The sequence below is a fragment of the Aulostomus chinensis genome, chromosome 20 (genome assembly GCF_037954235.1).
Source record: "Aulostomus chinensis isolate RoL2024-O1b breed Wild chromosome 20, RoL_Achi_v1.0, whole genome shotgun sequence".
Taxonomy (NCBI): Eukaryota; Metazoa; Chordata; class Actinopteri; order Syngnathiformes; family Aulostomidae; genus Aulostomus; species Aulostomus chinensis.
Window position 1 is genome coordinate 22,069,342 of NC_141339.1, and position 17,632 is coordinate 22,086,973.

The window sequence follows — 17,632 nt, forward strand, 5'->3', positions numbered from 1 at the left end:
AGAACGAGCCTGTGTAGCAGCGGAGCTCGTCACACGTGTCTGCAGTGGAGATTTACCTTCTGTGTCTATAAACAGATAATTGTTTCATAGAAATGATAGCGATCGCCTCTCCAAACCATGAGGTCTGACTGAAAAAGGAATGCCGGATGGTCATTCCAGCAAAGCGGCTCTTCTTTCGGCACCTACTGCTCTCCCTGCTCAGCCACCCTCATTCAGGAGGTGGAATCTGAATTCCTCCCGTGGTAGGAAATCTGCTGCTTTGAGGACTTGAACTCTAGAAAACGTCCTCCTTCACCGGCTTCTTAAAACCGGAGCGTTGATGGGCAAAACCCCAGCCAGGCGCTGTTGCTGTCCTCTTAATTTTCAGTCGTCTCTCTGGGTGAATGCTCATTCGTGTCAGGTTGCTGAGCTCCGCTTGAATTTGCCAGCACAACAACGAGGCCGGCGGCGTTTTTGAGGTCAAACTCTTCATGATTGTTGGGTCGTGGTGGTGAACGCTGTTCCGCCGGTTTCATATCCATCGTCATCTTCCGCTTATTCCTACACATTAAGGCTGGAGCCTATCCCAGCGTCAACGGGCGAGAGGCGGGGTTCACCCTGGACAGGTCGCCAGTCCATCGCAGGGCCAACATAGAGAGACGAACAACCTTTCACACTCACATTCACACCTACGGTCAATTTAGAGAATCAATCAGCCTCGTCCCCAATTGCATGTTTTTGGACTGTGGGAGGAAGCCGGAGTACCCGGAGAGAACCCACGCAGACACTGGGAGAACATGCAAACTCCACACAGAAAGATCCTGTGCCCGAACCGGGACTCAAACCCAGAACCTTCTTGCTGTGATGCCACAGTGCTAACCACTGCACCACCGTGCAGCCCCCCGGTTTCATATGTTCTCTTCTATTTATGTCAAGAACACCAAAGACCTGTTTCACTAAGTCAGCAACATGCTAACTGATAACCAGGAGCATTTCCTCCTGCTCAAGTCAGCTATGACATTCAGGTGTGAGGCGTGCATCCCACAAACTAACCAGCGTCTGGCGAGTCACAATCAGTGCTGCTTTGGAACGCCTTCACGCGCTTACAGGCGAGGCAAGTTCATGCGGATCGCACATTTCACGTACAAGACATCCCAAAGAGCTTTACGTAAAACACTAAAAGCGTCATAGAAAACGCTAAAAAGTACAATAAAGAATTAAAAAGAGAATAATATAAAGAGAGTGCAATATTTAAGCTAAAACTATCAAAAGAACAGCAGTCCAGATAATTGCATGGACACCCCTGCAGATTTCACGTAAAGGCATGTGAGAAAAGAAATGTTTTTAGCCTGGATTTAAAAGTGTCGACATTTGGTGGCAGTTTGATGCCCACTGGCAGTTTGTTCCACTTGTTTGCAGCATATTAGCTAAATGCTGCTCCTCCATGTTTAGTCTGGACTCTGGTCTGGACCAGCTGACTCGAGTCCGTGGATCTAAGAGCCCTGCTAGGTTTATATTCTCTGAACATGTCACATATTTATTCTGGGCCTAGACCATTCTGGGATTTGTAGACTATCAATGGGATTTTAAAATCTATTCTCCGACTGACTGGAAGCCAGTGTAGAGATTGTAAAACCTGTGTGATGTGTTCCGATCTCTTAGTCCTGGTTGCAATTCTAGCGGCAGCGTTCTGGATGAGCTGCAGATGTTTAACACTCGTTTTGGGAAGTCCAGTTAAAAGACCGTTACGGTAATCCAGTCCCCTGGAGATGAACGCAGGGACGAGTCTCTCCTAATCTTTTTGGGAGACAAAACCTTTCATTTAAGTCACAAGCCTTTAAAATATCGTGCAAAAAGTAATACATGTACAGACTTTCTGAGTTGCACTGTATGTCAACATAAATCAGGGAGAGGTCTGCTGTCCTATACTGGACCGTGACTGCCAGGCTCATGAGCACAGAGGTACTGTCTACAGATCCGTCTGGTCCAAACCTGTGAGGGCTACTGGCCAACAGAGACGACAGGAGTCCAATTCTGAACATTTCAGACAAACTATGCCGTGATCGGCAACAGCTGTCCACACACACACACACACACACACACACACACACACACACACACACACACACACACACACACACACACACACACACACACACACACACACACACAGAGCAGGTGTGAGCCACGCTGTTAAGTTGAGTCCAAACAAACCTGTTACCTAAGCTGGGGGATCAAACACACAACCTCCTGCACCATCGAACGACGGCAGATGAACCTGCCACTGAAACGCGTCGCTGACCAGGAAAGTCTTTTTCCCTGGAGAATAAAACCTTTAAGCTGTCGTTTTGGTATTTTTAGCCCGTGAGAACATACTGCACATTTCCAAAAAATAAAGGCCAGTATTACAAGTTTAAGAAGTCTGCTCTTTCTCCGGCTGTGAGCTTGACGGCTGGTTAGCTATCAGCTGCAGTGTAAATCTTAAACATGGAACCTCAGTGTTTACATGCTGTGAGCGACGAGGCCTGTGGCTACTTTTAGATGCCCATTATGTGCTTATGGAGATAAATCTGTCCGACCGACAGCAGTTAAGATTTTTCTTTTCTGGTCTCCCAAAAACCGCTGTTCCACATTCTAGGTGGTTACATGACACTCTGATGAAACCTATAAAATGCTGTTAAATGCTTCACTTTCATAGTAAAAAAAAAAAAAAAATCGACCAAAATAAACATTTTATACAGCAAACGCTAAGCGCGGTATTGAAAAATCGAAGTGAGCGTTTTGAAAAGCCTGAATGGAGTCTGTGGCTGCACGTTGGTGTCAGCAAGCTTTAACTTTCGGGAGGGTTCAGCAAAAGTTGAGCCTGAACTCCCGCAGGATATCATGATTATTCAATATTAAAACGAAAATGAACCGTTAAACAGTTTTTCCACGCTGCTGGCAGACAGAGACAGAAAACGCTACCAAACTCTCCCTCTGCTGACGGAGTTTTGCTCCATAACGTCCGTGACAGTGTTATTTTCACTCATTTCCCTTAACGGAGTATTAGTTTACTCATTATGAGGGCAGAACTTCCTACGACATTCTGGGCATTGTGATTATAATATTATGGTCTGATGTGATGATTGTGACTATTCACGGTTTTGTCTACTAACACCGACCGCCTTGCAGCATCAGACTAAAACCAGCCGGTTGAATGATGCGGACGTGTAGCAGACTCACCTTTCGGCCCGGTAGGTCCCACGTCTCCTTTTTCTCCCTGATTACCATCAAGTCCCTTGGACCCTTTCATACCACGAGGACCCAGGATGCCTTTTTCTCCCATAAACCCTTAAACACACAAACACATACTGGCTTGACTTCCATCAACGACTGGAAACCAGTCTGGCTTACTGTCAGACTCCATATCAGCTTCAACTGTTGCAGCTTCTGTTAGCGGAACCCCTTTTCTGCTCCAAAACAAAAGCATTTCACACAATTATACTTAACCAGAGTAACGATACCACAATTTCCACTAAAGTTCAGCAGTGATGACTCAGACGTTAGCATTGCACTGCAGATACTGTCAACCAAACACCAACAGGTTTTGTTTTAGTGTGTGTGTGTGTGTGTGTGTGTGTGTGTGTGTGTGTGTGTGTGTGTGTGTGTTAGATTTCTGATGACTGAAGAAAAACTCTGTTGAACATGAGTTTATGAGACTTCACATGTTTTGGTTCACAAAATAATCTCCATAAATGAAAACAACTTTGATTTCTGGGAGAGAAAAAAGCTAAAAGCTAATGCTATGCTATGCTATGCTATGCTATATTATGGAAAGCTATAAATCAACTACACCACGGATGTATAACCTCAAGGTCACCACGAAGAAGCTTCACGCTTCCCCTGTCTAGTTTGATGTGACGGTCAATGTCCTCGATAACGTCAGTTTTCCCCTTGACCCGTCTGTTAGCCGCCACCTTCATAAGACGAGTGTTGGGTTTACTAGCGTGATTTATGTCTTGGAACAAAGTCTGAAACTATCTTGAGCGTGCATTCATCCAAAACTGCATTTCAAGCATTTAACATTTAAAATTTAGTGGACTTCAATGACAGATTCCTGCGCTACTCTTCTCCAAGTCATCCAGCGTTTCCTGTGTCCCGTCACCATCCGGTCATCATTTACACAAGCTAACAAAGATGTAGGTGGTGATGTCATCCGTTGTTCATTTTTGTCTCCTGAATCAAATCCACTCATACTCGCGGTGCACAATGAGAGCTTCTGTTTACAGTACACACACTCAAATGTCCGCTGGGAGTGAGTTACTGATTGCATCACTGAAGCACGCCAAACCTACTCTGATGCTCCGACTACTCCGTGACGCTCTGATGACACGACTGTGACTGCTCAGCAGAACCAATTAATAACTGCAACATACGAATAATGAGATGGAACAAATTAGAACCATCAACACAGACATATTAGGCGTCTGTGGTTTTCTGTTTCTCTGCTGAAAAGAGGAAAGTCCACAAGGACTTTGCGAGTGTGGACTTGATGATAGATTCATTCGCGGGGCAGGAAACTGGAGCAACGAAAGTGCGAGAGCTGAATCGCAAAGCGCAAATGTCAGCCAAAAATTAACCGCAAAATCTGGCTAGAAAGGCCAGATGATTGATGATGTTAGAATGAGACTTTAGAAGACTAAATTCACCGGGAACGATGTGTACAGCGAGTAAATCCTAGCTGACGATGACGTTCGGGCAGGGGGGGGGGGTCTACTCTGTGTTTCCTGGCAGTTTAGGCTGGTTTTGAGTCACTCACACACGTGCCAAACTAAAATGGCAACTTCTGTCTTGGCTGCACAATGTCATCGCTTCCTCGCTATTTTGCGAAGTTTTTCACAATTGATTGCGTGTTAAATCGAGAAAGTGTTCGTGCAGTCACAGTAACCTCGACCTTTGACCACCAAAACCTCTCAGTCTTCCGAGTACACTTTTGGACCATATTTGAGGAAAACCCGTCAAGGTACCCCCAGACATCACGTTACCGTCACGTGAGGTGACCTTTGACCTTCAAATTCTTTTCACTTCATCCTTGAGTCCCGGTGGACGTTTGTGCAAAAACTTGAAGGAATTCCATCGACGTGTTCCCGAGATGTCGTGTTTGCGTTCGCTGACAGAGACTTTCAACAGCAAATTCTTCTCCCAGTGGAACTTGTGCCAAATCTGCACAGACATACTGAAAACATTCGAACAACCCAAAGAGAGGGTTTTTTTTTTCTGAGAAAGGGAGGGAGTGGGGTTCCTTGAGGGCAATGTTTTTAACTAAGTTAACTTGTTCCTGGAACCACAGCGGTTGGGGGATGGGGGACCTTCCCTTCGAGAGGAGAGATGAGGCTTTTCAGAAATGTGGTGATGAGAGTCCCGGGAACGCGGGAAGGTCGAAGACAGGAAAGGAGCACGTGAGAGTTGATGATTCCAGAGGTACCTCGCTGGAGGGGGTCTCCAAACATCTGGATTCATATTGCTGTTGTTTGTGTTGTGCGTATGAAAAATGGCAATTTTATGGTTCTGAGGTACCGATTCTGCTTGGATAGGGTTTATCTGTGACACAAAGATAAACGAGCTGTCCCACTGCTCCCGTCCACACCCTGCCTGAATATGGATTCAAAGTCGGGTGTAGTTTTCTTAAACAGACTCACATGACCTATTACTCTTTATGATGACGGCACAATTAACGCAGCCACTTTCAACACCAGCCACAGTGTGTTTTGTATAAAATGCTACTCGATTTTCACCTTTCACGGCAAGTTTAAATCCTGTTACATGAATCAGGTTTTGTTGCTCCGTCTGTGGTGTTTATGTTGGTCGTTCATGCGCCAGGTAAACTTTATTACCCGCTGGTTTGGAAAACCACAAACCTGAGGGAATGCATCAGAAAATCAAGCATTTCTTACACTGATACATTATTTCATTCTCCTTCCAACGCATGAAATAAGAAGTTGTTTCAATTTCCAGATTTTGGCTTCCTACAAGGTAAAAGCACAGAATTCCTTTTTGATTCAGATACCAACCTCGGATGAAGCAAGTCAACATTCGCTTCATTTTGCTCTCTGCAGCTTAAACCAAACATGAAGGTTTACAGAAAGAAAATAAACGTAATAGCAACACAGGAACATTTGCAGAGAACTGTGCTGGAGAACTTGTAAAGAGTGGCACAGGAACAAGTCCCGACGCCCTGAGGTTAGTTAGCACTGCTGAACGTCCGGTGCCCTCATCTCTAAGTTGTTTTTGAACAGGGTTTCTGGTGAATTGCCTGAAATAAGGTCAGTGGTTGAAACTAACTTAATATTTTCATGTTGCCGTTTAAGGAATGAAAACACATTGGTTGCTGATAAATGATGTGGTGGTGCTGAGTCCGCCGCTCTTTAGTTCTTCCATAGCAGCTCCACGTTTTTGCCTTGGCCTTCAGTAACACGTCGTCCCTGCAGGGAGATCTGGTGCAATACCGTCACATTTTTGGGGATTTTTTTACTTTCGTTTGAATCCAGAATTGCAGGTCCTGCGGTTGCCATGGACCCACAATTAGAGAATTGACAGTTGGATCTTTTTTTACTGTAACATATGCAGATGATTCCCTTCCATTCAATGTTCCTGGATGTGACAATGCAGAGATATTATGCTGCTTTTGGTTGTCAGCAGAAACTGTAAACTTCAAATTTACTTCCAGTTCAATCTTACCGTTTTTAATCTTCATAACGAATGATTAAAGAGATGTACTTACCTCTCAAGCCTGTCAATCCAGGGGCCCCAGCAGGCCCCAGTGGACCGCTATCACCTTTCTCTCCTTTAGGCCCTGGGGGCCCTGCCGAAACAAGAAAACACATGTCCACAGTCAACGATGACACAACGCACCGGTGATGTTGTGTAGGAAACAGAGACGACACAGCGAGATGAGTGAGTCACAGCATCTGATAACCTCGTTCACGACCTGTAATTTGTCCCTGAATTGTTGAGAATGTCGATTGTGAGAGAAACAACACAAGTAGTTGCTTTTGTGATTGCAGATTAATTCCAGTTTTACTGCTGGTGCCGTGTAATTCTTACGACTGATGACTAATAATCCCTTCAGATCATACAGGCTGCTAATACCGAGCAGACGTAGCCACCATGATGTCAGCCACTGGTCTGTAGAACCCTGACGTTTGGCATTTTTCAGTGGATCTCAAAATACGTGATAAAACCCCGAAACCTCTTAATCTATTACATGGTGGCACAAGATCCGGTAAAACAACATGCCAGCACAACCATGTCAAGCTAGTCAGGCTCCCTGAAACGACTGAGGTTGTTTTTCACAGTTTGTGCATCAGGAGGCACAATCACTGCTGGGAAATGAGTTTCCGCCAACACAGTTAAGGTCTGGTTATGTCGTGGTTTGGTTTAAAGTTGCGCAACGCTTTGCTGTAAATGTGACTCAACCTGGCAGCCAGTCGAGCTGCAGCCTGTCAGCCATTACAAAGAGTTCAGGTTCAAAGCACCTCAATGTGACTTCGCTTGTCAGACCGGGCTGGACTCTAGTTCTTCTTAAGCAGTCAAAAAGTCATGTTCCTGAATCTTTCCATCCATTCAGTTCAGACAAACAGTTGAATCAAGATGCGTTGACCCTTTTGCAGCAGAACACACTGATGATGAACCCTGGTTCCAATACGCAAGGAAGCAACGCTGTCGATGATCACACAGGAGCCACGTTTGTCTCTGAGAGCAACAGGGGAGCTTATTATCCTGCGGATAATGATTTTGTTAATGTCGTGACATTCTTGGAATCATTAGATTCATCACAGTTGACACATACTTAAGAGAGATTGCTAGTCAAGACAAAGGCCAAACCTCAGCCATTGGTGGAAAGCCTCAGTCCAAAAGTTTGTTGTGCTTGGATTAGTCTGGTGAGAGGGAGTGAAAACAGAACAGCGAGGGAAAGAGACCAAGAAAGAGTGCGCTAGGGCAGCTAGAACAGGACAGAAGGAGAACCAGCAGGACCACAACACAGCTGGTCTGTTATTGTCCAGGGAGTTTAATACTTCAGGGTTCAACTCAAGTCTCTGATGCTGAGATGCGGCTCGCCAGCTTTGAGATACAGATCCAACCGCTTGCTGCCTCAAGCTGCTTCACAAAAACACACTTTACTGCAGCATGGACGCATTAACAGAACTAAAGTCATCGGAAGTGGGGTCCCTAATTCCTAAGGTTCCTCAGTGGGACATGAGGTGGCCTCCAGATATGTACGCCTTGCAGCCTTGGAGACTTCTGTGCCAACGTGCCACCTACAGGCAGCAGTGTGCCAAACTAGAGCAGACAAGACAAGACCTGCCGTGACTACGAGTCCTGGGTAGAACCCTAACGAAACACTGAGTGGAGCTTCTCAGGCTTCAGAAGAAAAGGGTCTTTCTTTGAAGAGCTTTTGCTTTTGAGAGCGATATTGTAACATGCAGCCTTTCATTCAAACATGGCAGCCACATTTAATGAAGTTCCTGTCATCACAAAATCTTTACTTAATCAACATTTAATCGAAACCCAGCCACGACTAAGAATTAAAACTCGCTTGTCTAACCCTACACACAGAAACTGTCTGGTTAAAGCAGTGGCAGAAAAATAAATACACATATATACAATACATACAGCCTCATCAGGCTTTGTAGTACTCATACTTTACATCCATGGAAAATAATCACCACCGCAACGTAAAAAAAACAACAACCTGAAAATACTGTGTTGAGACTAGAATACTGTGCCAAATGACGTCAAGTTTTAATCACAAAAACATGACACATCAGTCATCAGTGAGTCTCAGTTCTCCTGCAGACTCCACCGTGACGAGTCAAACGCAAATGTTTCATGTCATTCTTCTAGACCAGACTCCCTTGAGAAAATCGATGATTTTACTGCGGCAGATTCCAGCAGACTGCCCTTTCTGGCGCACGCTTTCATCCAGCGGCGTGCCGGTGCTGGCCTCTAGAAAGTAAGTCAGGAGCCACGGTGGAACTCGTCTTGCCAGCAAGTGAAAGCATAATAACACGACCAATTGTGTCTGTGTGGAAGCACAGCCGAGCTGGAGGCAACATGTTGAAGCGAACCAGGAGCTCCCGTGTTGCTAGAAAGGAGACTGCTGCACAGCCTGGGTGCCCTTCGTTACTAAAAACCACAGTGACCAACGCTCGATGTGGTGCCTGAAAAAATCCTGTGTCGTTGGAGGTCGAAGGGTGCGGTGGGTTTCATTGTCTGCATCTGTAGTCAACGCAACTTTAAAGTACAATTAGTATTTAACCAAACTAACTTGAATTTCACTGTCATAGCTCATGTGAACGGCATCCATGAGGAGAGACCTGTTCTTTCCACAAAACTTCTTCAGATCAGGGTGCATCCCTACGGAGGTCAGAAGCCGTTTCTGCTCTGCTCAATTAGTACTTTGTTATGCAGCCTGTGTTGTCACCCTAGGTGGTAATGTTTCGAATTCTCAGCTCTGCTGAAAGCAATATTTAACATTTAACTCACCCAGCACAAACTTGGCCTGCAGCTTAGCAACTGTAATTAAAAACAAAACTTCCACTGAAAGCCGTCCATATCAACATCTCCGCATAAACACCCCGTGACTTCTGTCTTACAGATACGAGGATTTGGACTGAAAAGACACGCTGGGAGTCAAGTTGTCTTCTGGCAAAACTTGCAAGAGTTTGGGCTCTCCATCACGCTGAGCGGATCTTTATTACTATTCTCTGCAGGAAAAAAAAAACAGCTGCATGGATGTTTACTCAAATAGCAAAAACCTTGTTTTGTTCAATGCCAAATAAAATGGGGGAGTTCGGTCCTCAACGTATTCAAGAAGAAGGTGGGATGTTTGTTCAGAGGGAGGCCGCTGAACATCACTGCAGAACACAAGTTTGTGCTTCTCACATTTGCATACAACCTTGACGAGCAGACAGATACCCCTCGCTCCACTCTACGGGCATGACAAAGCTCCCAATCCCCACTGCACCGTGAGCTTAGCTGCTATGAACCTTAGCTCGTGGGGCGCAGCAGCAAGTTGTCTTAAAGGTCATCAAATACACTTTTCTCTAAAATAGAGAGTGAGAGAGAAAGAAGAGGATAAGTTCTGGACATGCCAATACCCTGATCCTGATCCATTTGAACTGAATATCCCTCGTCACACTGCCAACGTTCACTGGAGCTAAGCTAACGGTGCAGTGGAGGTCTGGAGGTTTTTAATGCACACAATGAGAGAAGTGAGATGTATCTGCTTGTCTGGTTCTAAAAATGATGGACATTAAGTGTATTTCCCAAAACATTTGATATGTTCGTCTAAATAAACCCTAATGTTTACTGTCTTTGATTCAAAAATGTCGACTTATCCCGTTGTCTGGCCGCTCAACTTGAGTTGAGTGTGTTCAAAAAAGTCAAAGGAGACACTAATGCTCTTTGTAGCAATGAGCTCATACCTTGTAAAATAATCTACATAACCTGTGTGCCAACACATTTCAATTTATAGTCCAAACACTGCTCTTAAACTGACAGAACAATCTCGCTCTGAGTTTTATCTGTAACACACGAATCGTGGCGCTTTCGCCCAATCGACGTGCTCAAATGTCCATCAAACTCCTTGTTGGCTTAAAAACTGACACTTTTCTGACCGTGGAAGCACAATATTTGTCGGTAGATTGAGTTTGCTACTCTTAAACAGCAAGTACGTTTTGAAGAAGCATAATTACTGCGAGAGAAAACATTTAGGTACTTGGCAAAGCTGTAAATCCTAGAGCACTAGCATAATGTGATCCAGATGTTTCGTCACTGGTGGGGCAACAACTGATAATGATCTCATACACGCAGGCTCACATTAATTAAGTTCCTATTTAAAACATCTTGTATATTTGTCCTCAATGGTGCCAGGTTTTAAGATGAAGTTAAGTTCATTTATTTACAACCTTTGGGTTAACTGGTTTTTAAACTGTCCTAATTATTTAATGTTAATCGATACAACAAGCAACATGTGTCGCGAACCTGCCTGAACTCGGGGAATTAAAGGCAGATTAACTATATGAATAAATAAGAGAGAGGGATGGGAGGGAGAAAGAGAACAAAACAAAGGCGGATAAACATGGACTGAGATGTAAAGATTTTCTTGGCAAAGGTGACTGAAAGCTAACAACAAGCAAATGAACAGCAGAGCTAATGACAGAGCTGAGTGGTTAAGTTTTCATACGGGATGAAGCATCTAAATTTAACCCACAATTGTTTCCAGGCTCAGGAGAAACGGCATCCCACCCACATGTGGAGCAGACACGAGATCAGGGGTCCCATTCGGTTTAGATTGCCATCAATCAGCTCAGGCCGCGTCCCCTGCCAGCATTACATCATGACATTGCTACTCTGATTTGAACAAGGAGTCATTTGGTGCCCTGGCAGCGAGAGTCGTACCACGCCGGGAGTAATCAGAGCTTAACAGATTGGAGAAAGAGCATTCAGAGTTGCTCAATACCCGAGGATAGTAATCCCACCGAGCAAAATCATGTTTGCGTGCTCGGGTCATTTGCGTTCAATCACTCTGCAAACATCGATTGGCTCTGACGAGTATTTGAGAGCTCCACCCAAAAGGGATTCATTCCACTAAGGGTTAAAGTTCTCACGTTCTCATTCTGTGTTTTCATGGTTCTTGTCCAAGTGTTGGGAGTCCAGGACACTGAACCCCTGAACAGGCACAAGTTGAGAGCTCTTCATATACAGTAGATGGATCCAGATGGTCTGCCCCAACTTAACCCTCTCCCGAGTCGAAATCCTCCTGCGTCTTTGTCTGCACTCCAAACTGAAGTGAACTTAGGTGTCTTCATGACTCTAAACCCGGCCAAGGAGTAACGTCTGCTTGTTTTTCTGTCTGTTACACAAAAATCAGTGCAGGGTCAGACTACAATTCATTTTGGGCAGTTTTTGGTCTGCAGATTCCCGGTCGAGTAACGGGATCGGAGGAAAGATTTCATCTGAATGTGCGAGCTGGTCACGTAGACGTAGAACCCCAATTATTTTAGTTCAGATGTTCCAACTCAAATAAAATTATTTCTGGATTCTTGAGCACAAGACTGCACAAAGATGATTGCGATTATACCTGATTGTGTATTTGAGATTCTGTAAATTGACATTTTGGACCGTTTCGCTGGTGTTGCAAGGGCGAAAACTTTTCAAAGAGGAAAAAGAAAAGCCTCCTCAACGAGTTAAAACTGACTTTCATCATCACCTGCTTCCCTCAAGTTTTTTTATGAAGTAATACTTCAAAATAAGCATCAAAATGTTCTGTTGTAAACCTGACTGGTATTTACTTGAGAGGCACAGTTCAGCCGACCTGAAGGACCGTGAACGGGGACGAGACTAGAGGAGCACTACAAATTAGTTAAGTATCACTTTGGTTTGTCTCAAGAGGGGGGAGTTACATGCTGGTTAAGTGAAAGGTAAATCAGAGATCATCTGTCAGCTGACCTTCTATTATGGTGAAGTTCTTCAGGGCTATGGAGTGCTCCCAGTCCTTCAGGCGGAGGTCCTCAGTGATGGTGTTGAGGATCTCCATCTCATTCCTCAGTTGGGCCTCCGTGTGGACGTGGGTCACCCATAAACTGGAGGTGTCCTCTGTTATGTTGCTGATCTGGATCTAAACAGCAGTACAAGTAGCTCAAAAGCTCTATAATACTGTAGTAATGTGTATTTGATGTACTGAGCTATGTTTTTCAGCAGATTAGATGTTTTGGGAGAATCGTAAAGAGCCACATCCTTTACCTGTAAATCCTGTATTTTCAAGTGGTGAATATTGATGTCGTTGCTGAAGGTGTGATTGACAGCTCCCACCATCCAGTTAACCTCATCCAGCTTCTCTCTCAGCCCGCTCACCTGCCCTGAGGTTTCCCTGAGACACCAAAGCAGGTTCTACATCACGCATGCCGCATCCTTGCCGGTATGTCTTGCAGAATGTTGAGGCTCTTCCCTGAGCGCGTACCTGAGCTGTAGGTGCTGTTCGTTGAGCCAGATAGAAGTTCTGGCCACCTCTGCACTCAAGCCCGTCAGGTTCCTGCCGGCGGAGCTGCTCAGGGAGGACAGTCTGTCGTCCAGCTGCACCAGATAGCCCTCCGACTGGAGGGAGTGAGCCTGGACGGTCCTCAGCTCCAACTCCAGGCTCTACAGAAGTACAAAGGATTTGGGAAGTCAGACAAACAGAAAGCCGCCACATGAACAATCTCAATATTGTTCTGTATATTGACAGTATTTCTGTGTGTATTATAGTTTTTGTATCCTGCTGAAAACCTCTCAGAACACACGACTGGGAGACATTCTACCACCCGAGCCAGCAGAGGGTGTCGCGTTACAGTAAGACATTTTGGACGAACGCCGTTATGCAGGCCCAGAAAGCTTTAACTGTTGCTGCACTGCACACACTATTCTATTTTATTCTATAGTCTACTTTTTTTTTAATTCCAATTTATTTTGAAAGCACATATTTCATGTTTTTTTAAAAAAAAGGTTACTCTGTATTGAAAATTAACCAAACGGTGACATAACGACCTACTGATGTACTACCTTTTTTATTGACTTTGTCTGCTTGTGACTGAAGAATTGTTATTGCGCATATTAATGCATTTCCTTTGTCTTGTATTCTTAGTTGCTGTGCGGAGCCCCACAGCCCCTCTGGGATCAATAAAATATTGCCTGGATGTGAAATGAGTCTTTAACGATCTTCACACGAGTCCTGAAAAGCCTGGAATCTGGAGGCTAGAGTTAGACCTGCCATTGTCAGCAACGAGGGAAACGCAGGAGGTCAAATAGAAACGCCCACATGTTAACAACGTAAACAAATCAATCAGTAAGGGTCGTCGTAAATTCCACTCGGTCTCCACAGTAAACTGTCGTGGACAGAAGCTATGGAAGCTGCTTCTAGAAGCCTTTAAAAACCCTGGTAATGACAGCGTTTCATAAAATTAAATGTCGAACATTAAATCATGAGAGATAACATTTAAGATCGGAAGAGTTTAAACAGCAGCTTGACTGAATCTTGCCTGGTTGGTGGAAGAATACGACCCTGATGCGGTAATTCTCCCCCTCCAAGTTCCCTTTCTCAGTACTGTACCTTGATGAGAACCTCCAGCCTCTGTAGCCAGTTGCTGTGGTTCTGGAAGATGTTCTCAAGTTTCCAGATGTTCTCCAGAAGGTCAGCCCGAGAGGATGTCTCGTCCACGGTCTGCTGGAACAGCCGAGAACGCTCCGACATCCGGGTCACGTTCTCCATCAGCACTTCCTGCTGCTGTGAGGAAACCTGGGAACGAGAGACTGGGGAGGGATAGAGAGAAAGAAAGAGTGTGAACGATTTGTTCTGGGTGTTGATTCTGATCCCTCAGCGACAGTAAAGGTTCCTGAATCCATTATCATTTACTATCAATCATTACTGTCAGCCTGGATCTCCCCAACACGTTAATGGGGAGCAGATGTTGATCTTATTCGGCACTCAATTTCTGATTCGCCCATTCGTGCTAACGGCGTTGTGCTGTTAAATCAGAACCTACGTTGGGTTTAAACCTGTTCTCAGTGTTGGCTCACAGCGAGGCTCTCCATGCCACAGCTCCTATTGTGGAAACTTTGTCCTCATTTTCACTGATGTTGAAGTTGGCCTCCGTACGCTGCTGCTCTTCCAACGCACGCAGGAGAAAAGCATCGGGCCAGGGCCGACTTGTTCTGAGGTGATGTGTGCATTCCTAGAAACTCACTGCTGACTTTTCTTGTCGTTCAACTAAGTTGGTTTTCTCGTTTTTGGGCCTGTTCTTAAGTTCAGAAATCTGAATCGATTCCAGTGGGTGAACTACAATTAAATCATTTCAGGGGTGCAGAGCGTCACATAAAATAAGCAATTAAAAACGACATAAAATTAAATAGGAGGAAAAAAAAATGAGATGTGTTTGTTGGAAGGATCATTATGGCAGTCTTCAGCGCTCAGTCCATACGCCTTGTTTTACCAACAGGTTGTGGTTTTGTGTGTGTAACAACATCATTATTTGTGTTCACTGGTGAGCAAATTTAAAGCAAACTTCAGAAAAGCGAAACGCCAGTTGTGTGTGTTTCCATCAACAGGTCTGGAGCCAGTGAACGAGGCTACAGAATGCAGATCTTCATCAGGTGATGATGATGCTGAACAAGCAGTAGAAGAAGAAGAGTCAAGTACCACTTTGTCCAACTGGAAGTTTCCCCAAAATTTGGGAATAGCCTATTTCTGAAATCATGGATTAATACTGAGCTGATGTCTATGCGAATGTGGTAGTTGAATACGATGGCGTCCACACGTATTTGAGGCAGCGAAAACTAGAGACACGTGGCGGGAAACACAGAGACGACCGGATGAAAGAGTCTGCACCGGTGGTGACGGCGGAAGCCGGCGAAGTTGCTGTGGGTGCTGTGATGCGACACCTCGGCGTTGCAGCGTGTTGTTATAACGGTGATTGGCACAAGTGCAGCAGTGATGACAACTTGACACGACACCCCGCTGACCACCGTCGGCCTGCTGGAGTTCCTAATGACCCCTAGAGGACCCCGTCAGAACCCGAGGGATGGTGACACACCATCCATCACGTAAACCTGTGAGACTTCCCCTGTATGTCAGACAAATGTCCGTCTCTTTGGATCAGATGGTTTTTCTTTGCCAGCTGGCAGCATTTTTGCCCCTAGCGCCACTTTTATTCAAACCACTGCTGATTTCAGCTGAGCCTCTTCTGGTTATTTCAGGTTTAACTCAACTCAATTATGGACAGGTGCGGGGACAAAGTGCTGCCTAAACCTGGCGTGGGGATCAATGTTGGCCTGCTGTGCTGAGAAAGTTGTTGTTTTCTTTTGAACCCCTACCTTCCCCCCTCAAAAACAACACTGTCATTGACCATCTGCCATAGTTCACGCTGGACGTCAACATCTGCCCGTTTGGTGGACATGGCCCAACCCTATTTTCTGTCGCTAGCGATCATTTTTACTCAAATTCATGAGGAACCAAGGGCCCAGGTGGAAAAATACAGGAATTAAGCTTTAATCTGTAATTGTTGACAGTTAATAAACACCGAAGAATCTTTCTTGTCTTGTTTTTGGCTGTGGTTTCCCTCCCTAATCAAGCCAAAGAAGTAAAAAAAAAAAAAAAAAACCTCTTCTGTTTCATGTTCTGTTGCGAGTATGTTGCATGGTAACGGCTTGGAGATATTTTGAAACCAGATCCCGGCGTTACGCCATGATGACATCGCCTCTGCAGGGCAGCAGACCAATGTGTGAAGAACATGTCTGTTGCCTCATGGAGAAAAAGGGGATTATTCGGGAAGGAAGCAGATAATTCCCCTCACACATGGTCCTGCTGATTCCTCTGACACACTGAACATGTTTCTGTGTCCATGTTTCTAGGACAGTAATAAAATGCGTGCACTCACGTCAAGAAAAAGTCCAAAAAGTATTTGCATGACTTAAGGGGCAAGAAAACTCCTGTAAAGCCAAACTGCCGAGAACAAACCACCTAAATTCCAGCTCATTACGTGTGTTAGCTTTATTCCTAATGATCTGAAAACTAAATAAGCGGAATTCTCTAAACTACACGGGGCGCCTAATTGCTATGATGGTCTGTCAACAGCAGAGATTTTCCAAAGGGATACACACTGTACAACAACTCTCTCTCTCTCTCACACACACAGACACACACACAGACACACACACACACACACACACCAGTGCCTATCAATCAAAACCTGATGGTGGAGTCTCTATAGAGACAAGAAGGAAAAGATGAAGAAAACAAAACCCACGAACACGATGATTCATAAAAACACAGGATGGAATTAAAGGCACACGATATTCTCTGCACACTGAGGTCAGAACAAAATACATGAGCAGAATCAAATACACCAGGACAAGATCAAAACCTGGTAAATGGCTCGATGGCGTTGATCACCGGGTCACAACGGTACGCTTGGTGCATCCGTAACGGGACCTCCTGCATGTTAAATGCGGGTTTTTGTAGCAGTAACAGGCTGAACATTTTTACAGCATATTTTTGCTGACCAGGATTCCTGAATTCGTATTTTTGTCAACACCGGGAAACCACCCATGTTTCTGATTGTCTTCTTCCGATGGGCACACACTCGCGCTGCTGTGGCTCGCCACTGTGAAACTCATCGACGAGCCGTCGATGACGTACGTCGAAATAAAAGTGCGAGGATTAGCCAGCATCCCCTCAGAACTACGCTAACCTGCTAGGCTAACCTGCTACACACTTTAGTAATGACACGTCCAAGGCTGACAGGGGTCATACGGCTACTCCGCTATCTGCCCTTGCCATCATTTCAAACTGGAAACTGCCATCCCCTATACTGTGCTGGTAAATTAACTGTGGGAAGGTTGTAAATGAAGACCAATCGTAACTACAAACAGAGACGACTCTAAAATTCATCTATAGACTTCAGATCGTCTCATTTGAAAGCAGCACGAGGCCTTCAAATCATTGCAACGCAGGATTTGTTTCATTTTTAACACTGGCAGCCGTCTGCCCACCACTGGAGCAGGAGTACGTAGCACCGCTGTGGTCCAGTTCCCTTGTTTAGATGTCAGTGGGATTCAAGTTAAACGCCTCAAATCATTA

At 45.0% G+C, this 17,632-nt stretch overlaps 1 protein-coding gene across 14 annotated transcripts in view; it reads right to left on the reverse strand.

The window, feature by feature from the left end:
* scara5 (scavenger receptor class A, member 5 (putative)) overlaps positions 1-17,632 on the reverse strand; it is a 187,455-nt gene that overhangs the window by 24,201 nt on the left and 145,622 nt on the right. For all 14 annotated transcript variants that reach the window (XM_086189326.1, XM_086189325.1, XM_086189324.1 and 11 more), the window contains 6 exons: positions 14,108-14,307; positions 12,983-13,161; positions 12,766-12,892; positions 12,472-12,640; positions 6,740-6,820; positions 3,202-3,309 (listed from right to left, as the gene is read on the reverse strand). In XM_086189326.1, coding sequence (XP_086045452.1) covers positions 3,202-3,309; positions 6,740-6,820; positions 12,472-12,640; positions 12,766-12,892; positions 12,983-13,161; positions 14,108-14,307 — 864 coding nt within the window. The remainder of the gene's footprint in view (positions 1-3,201; positions 3,310-6,739; positions 6,821-12,471; positions 12,641-12,765; positions 12,893-12,982; positions 13,162-14,107; positions 14,308-17,632) is intronic.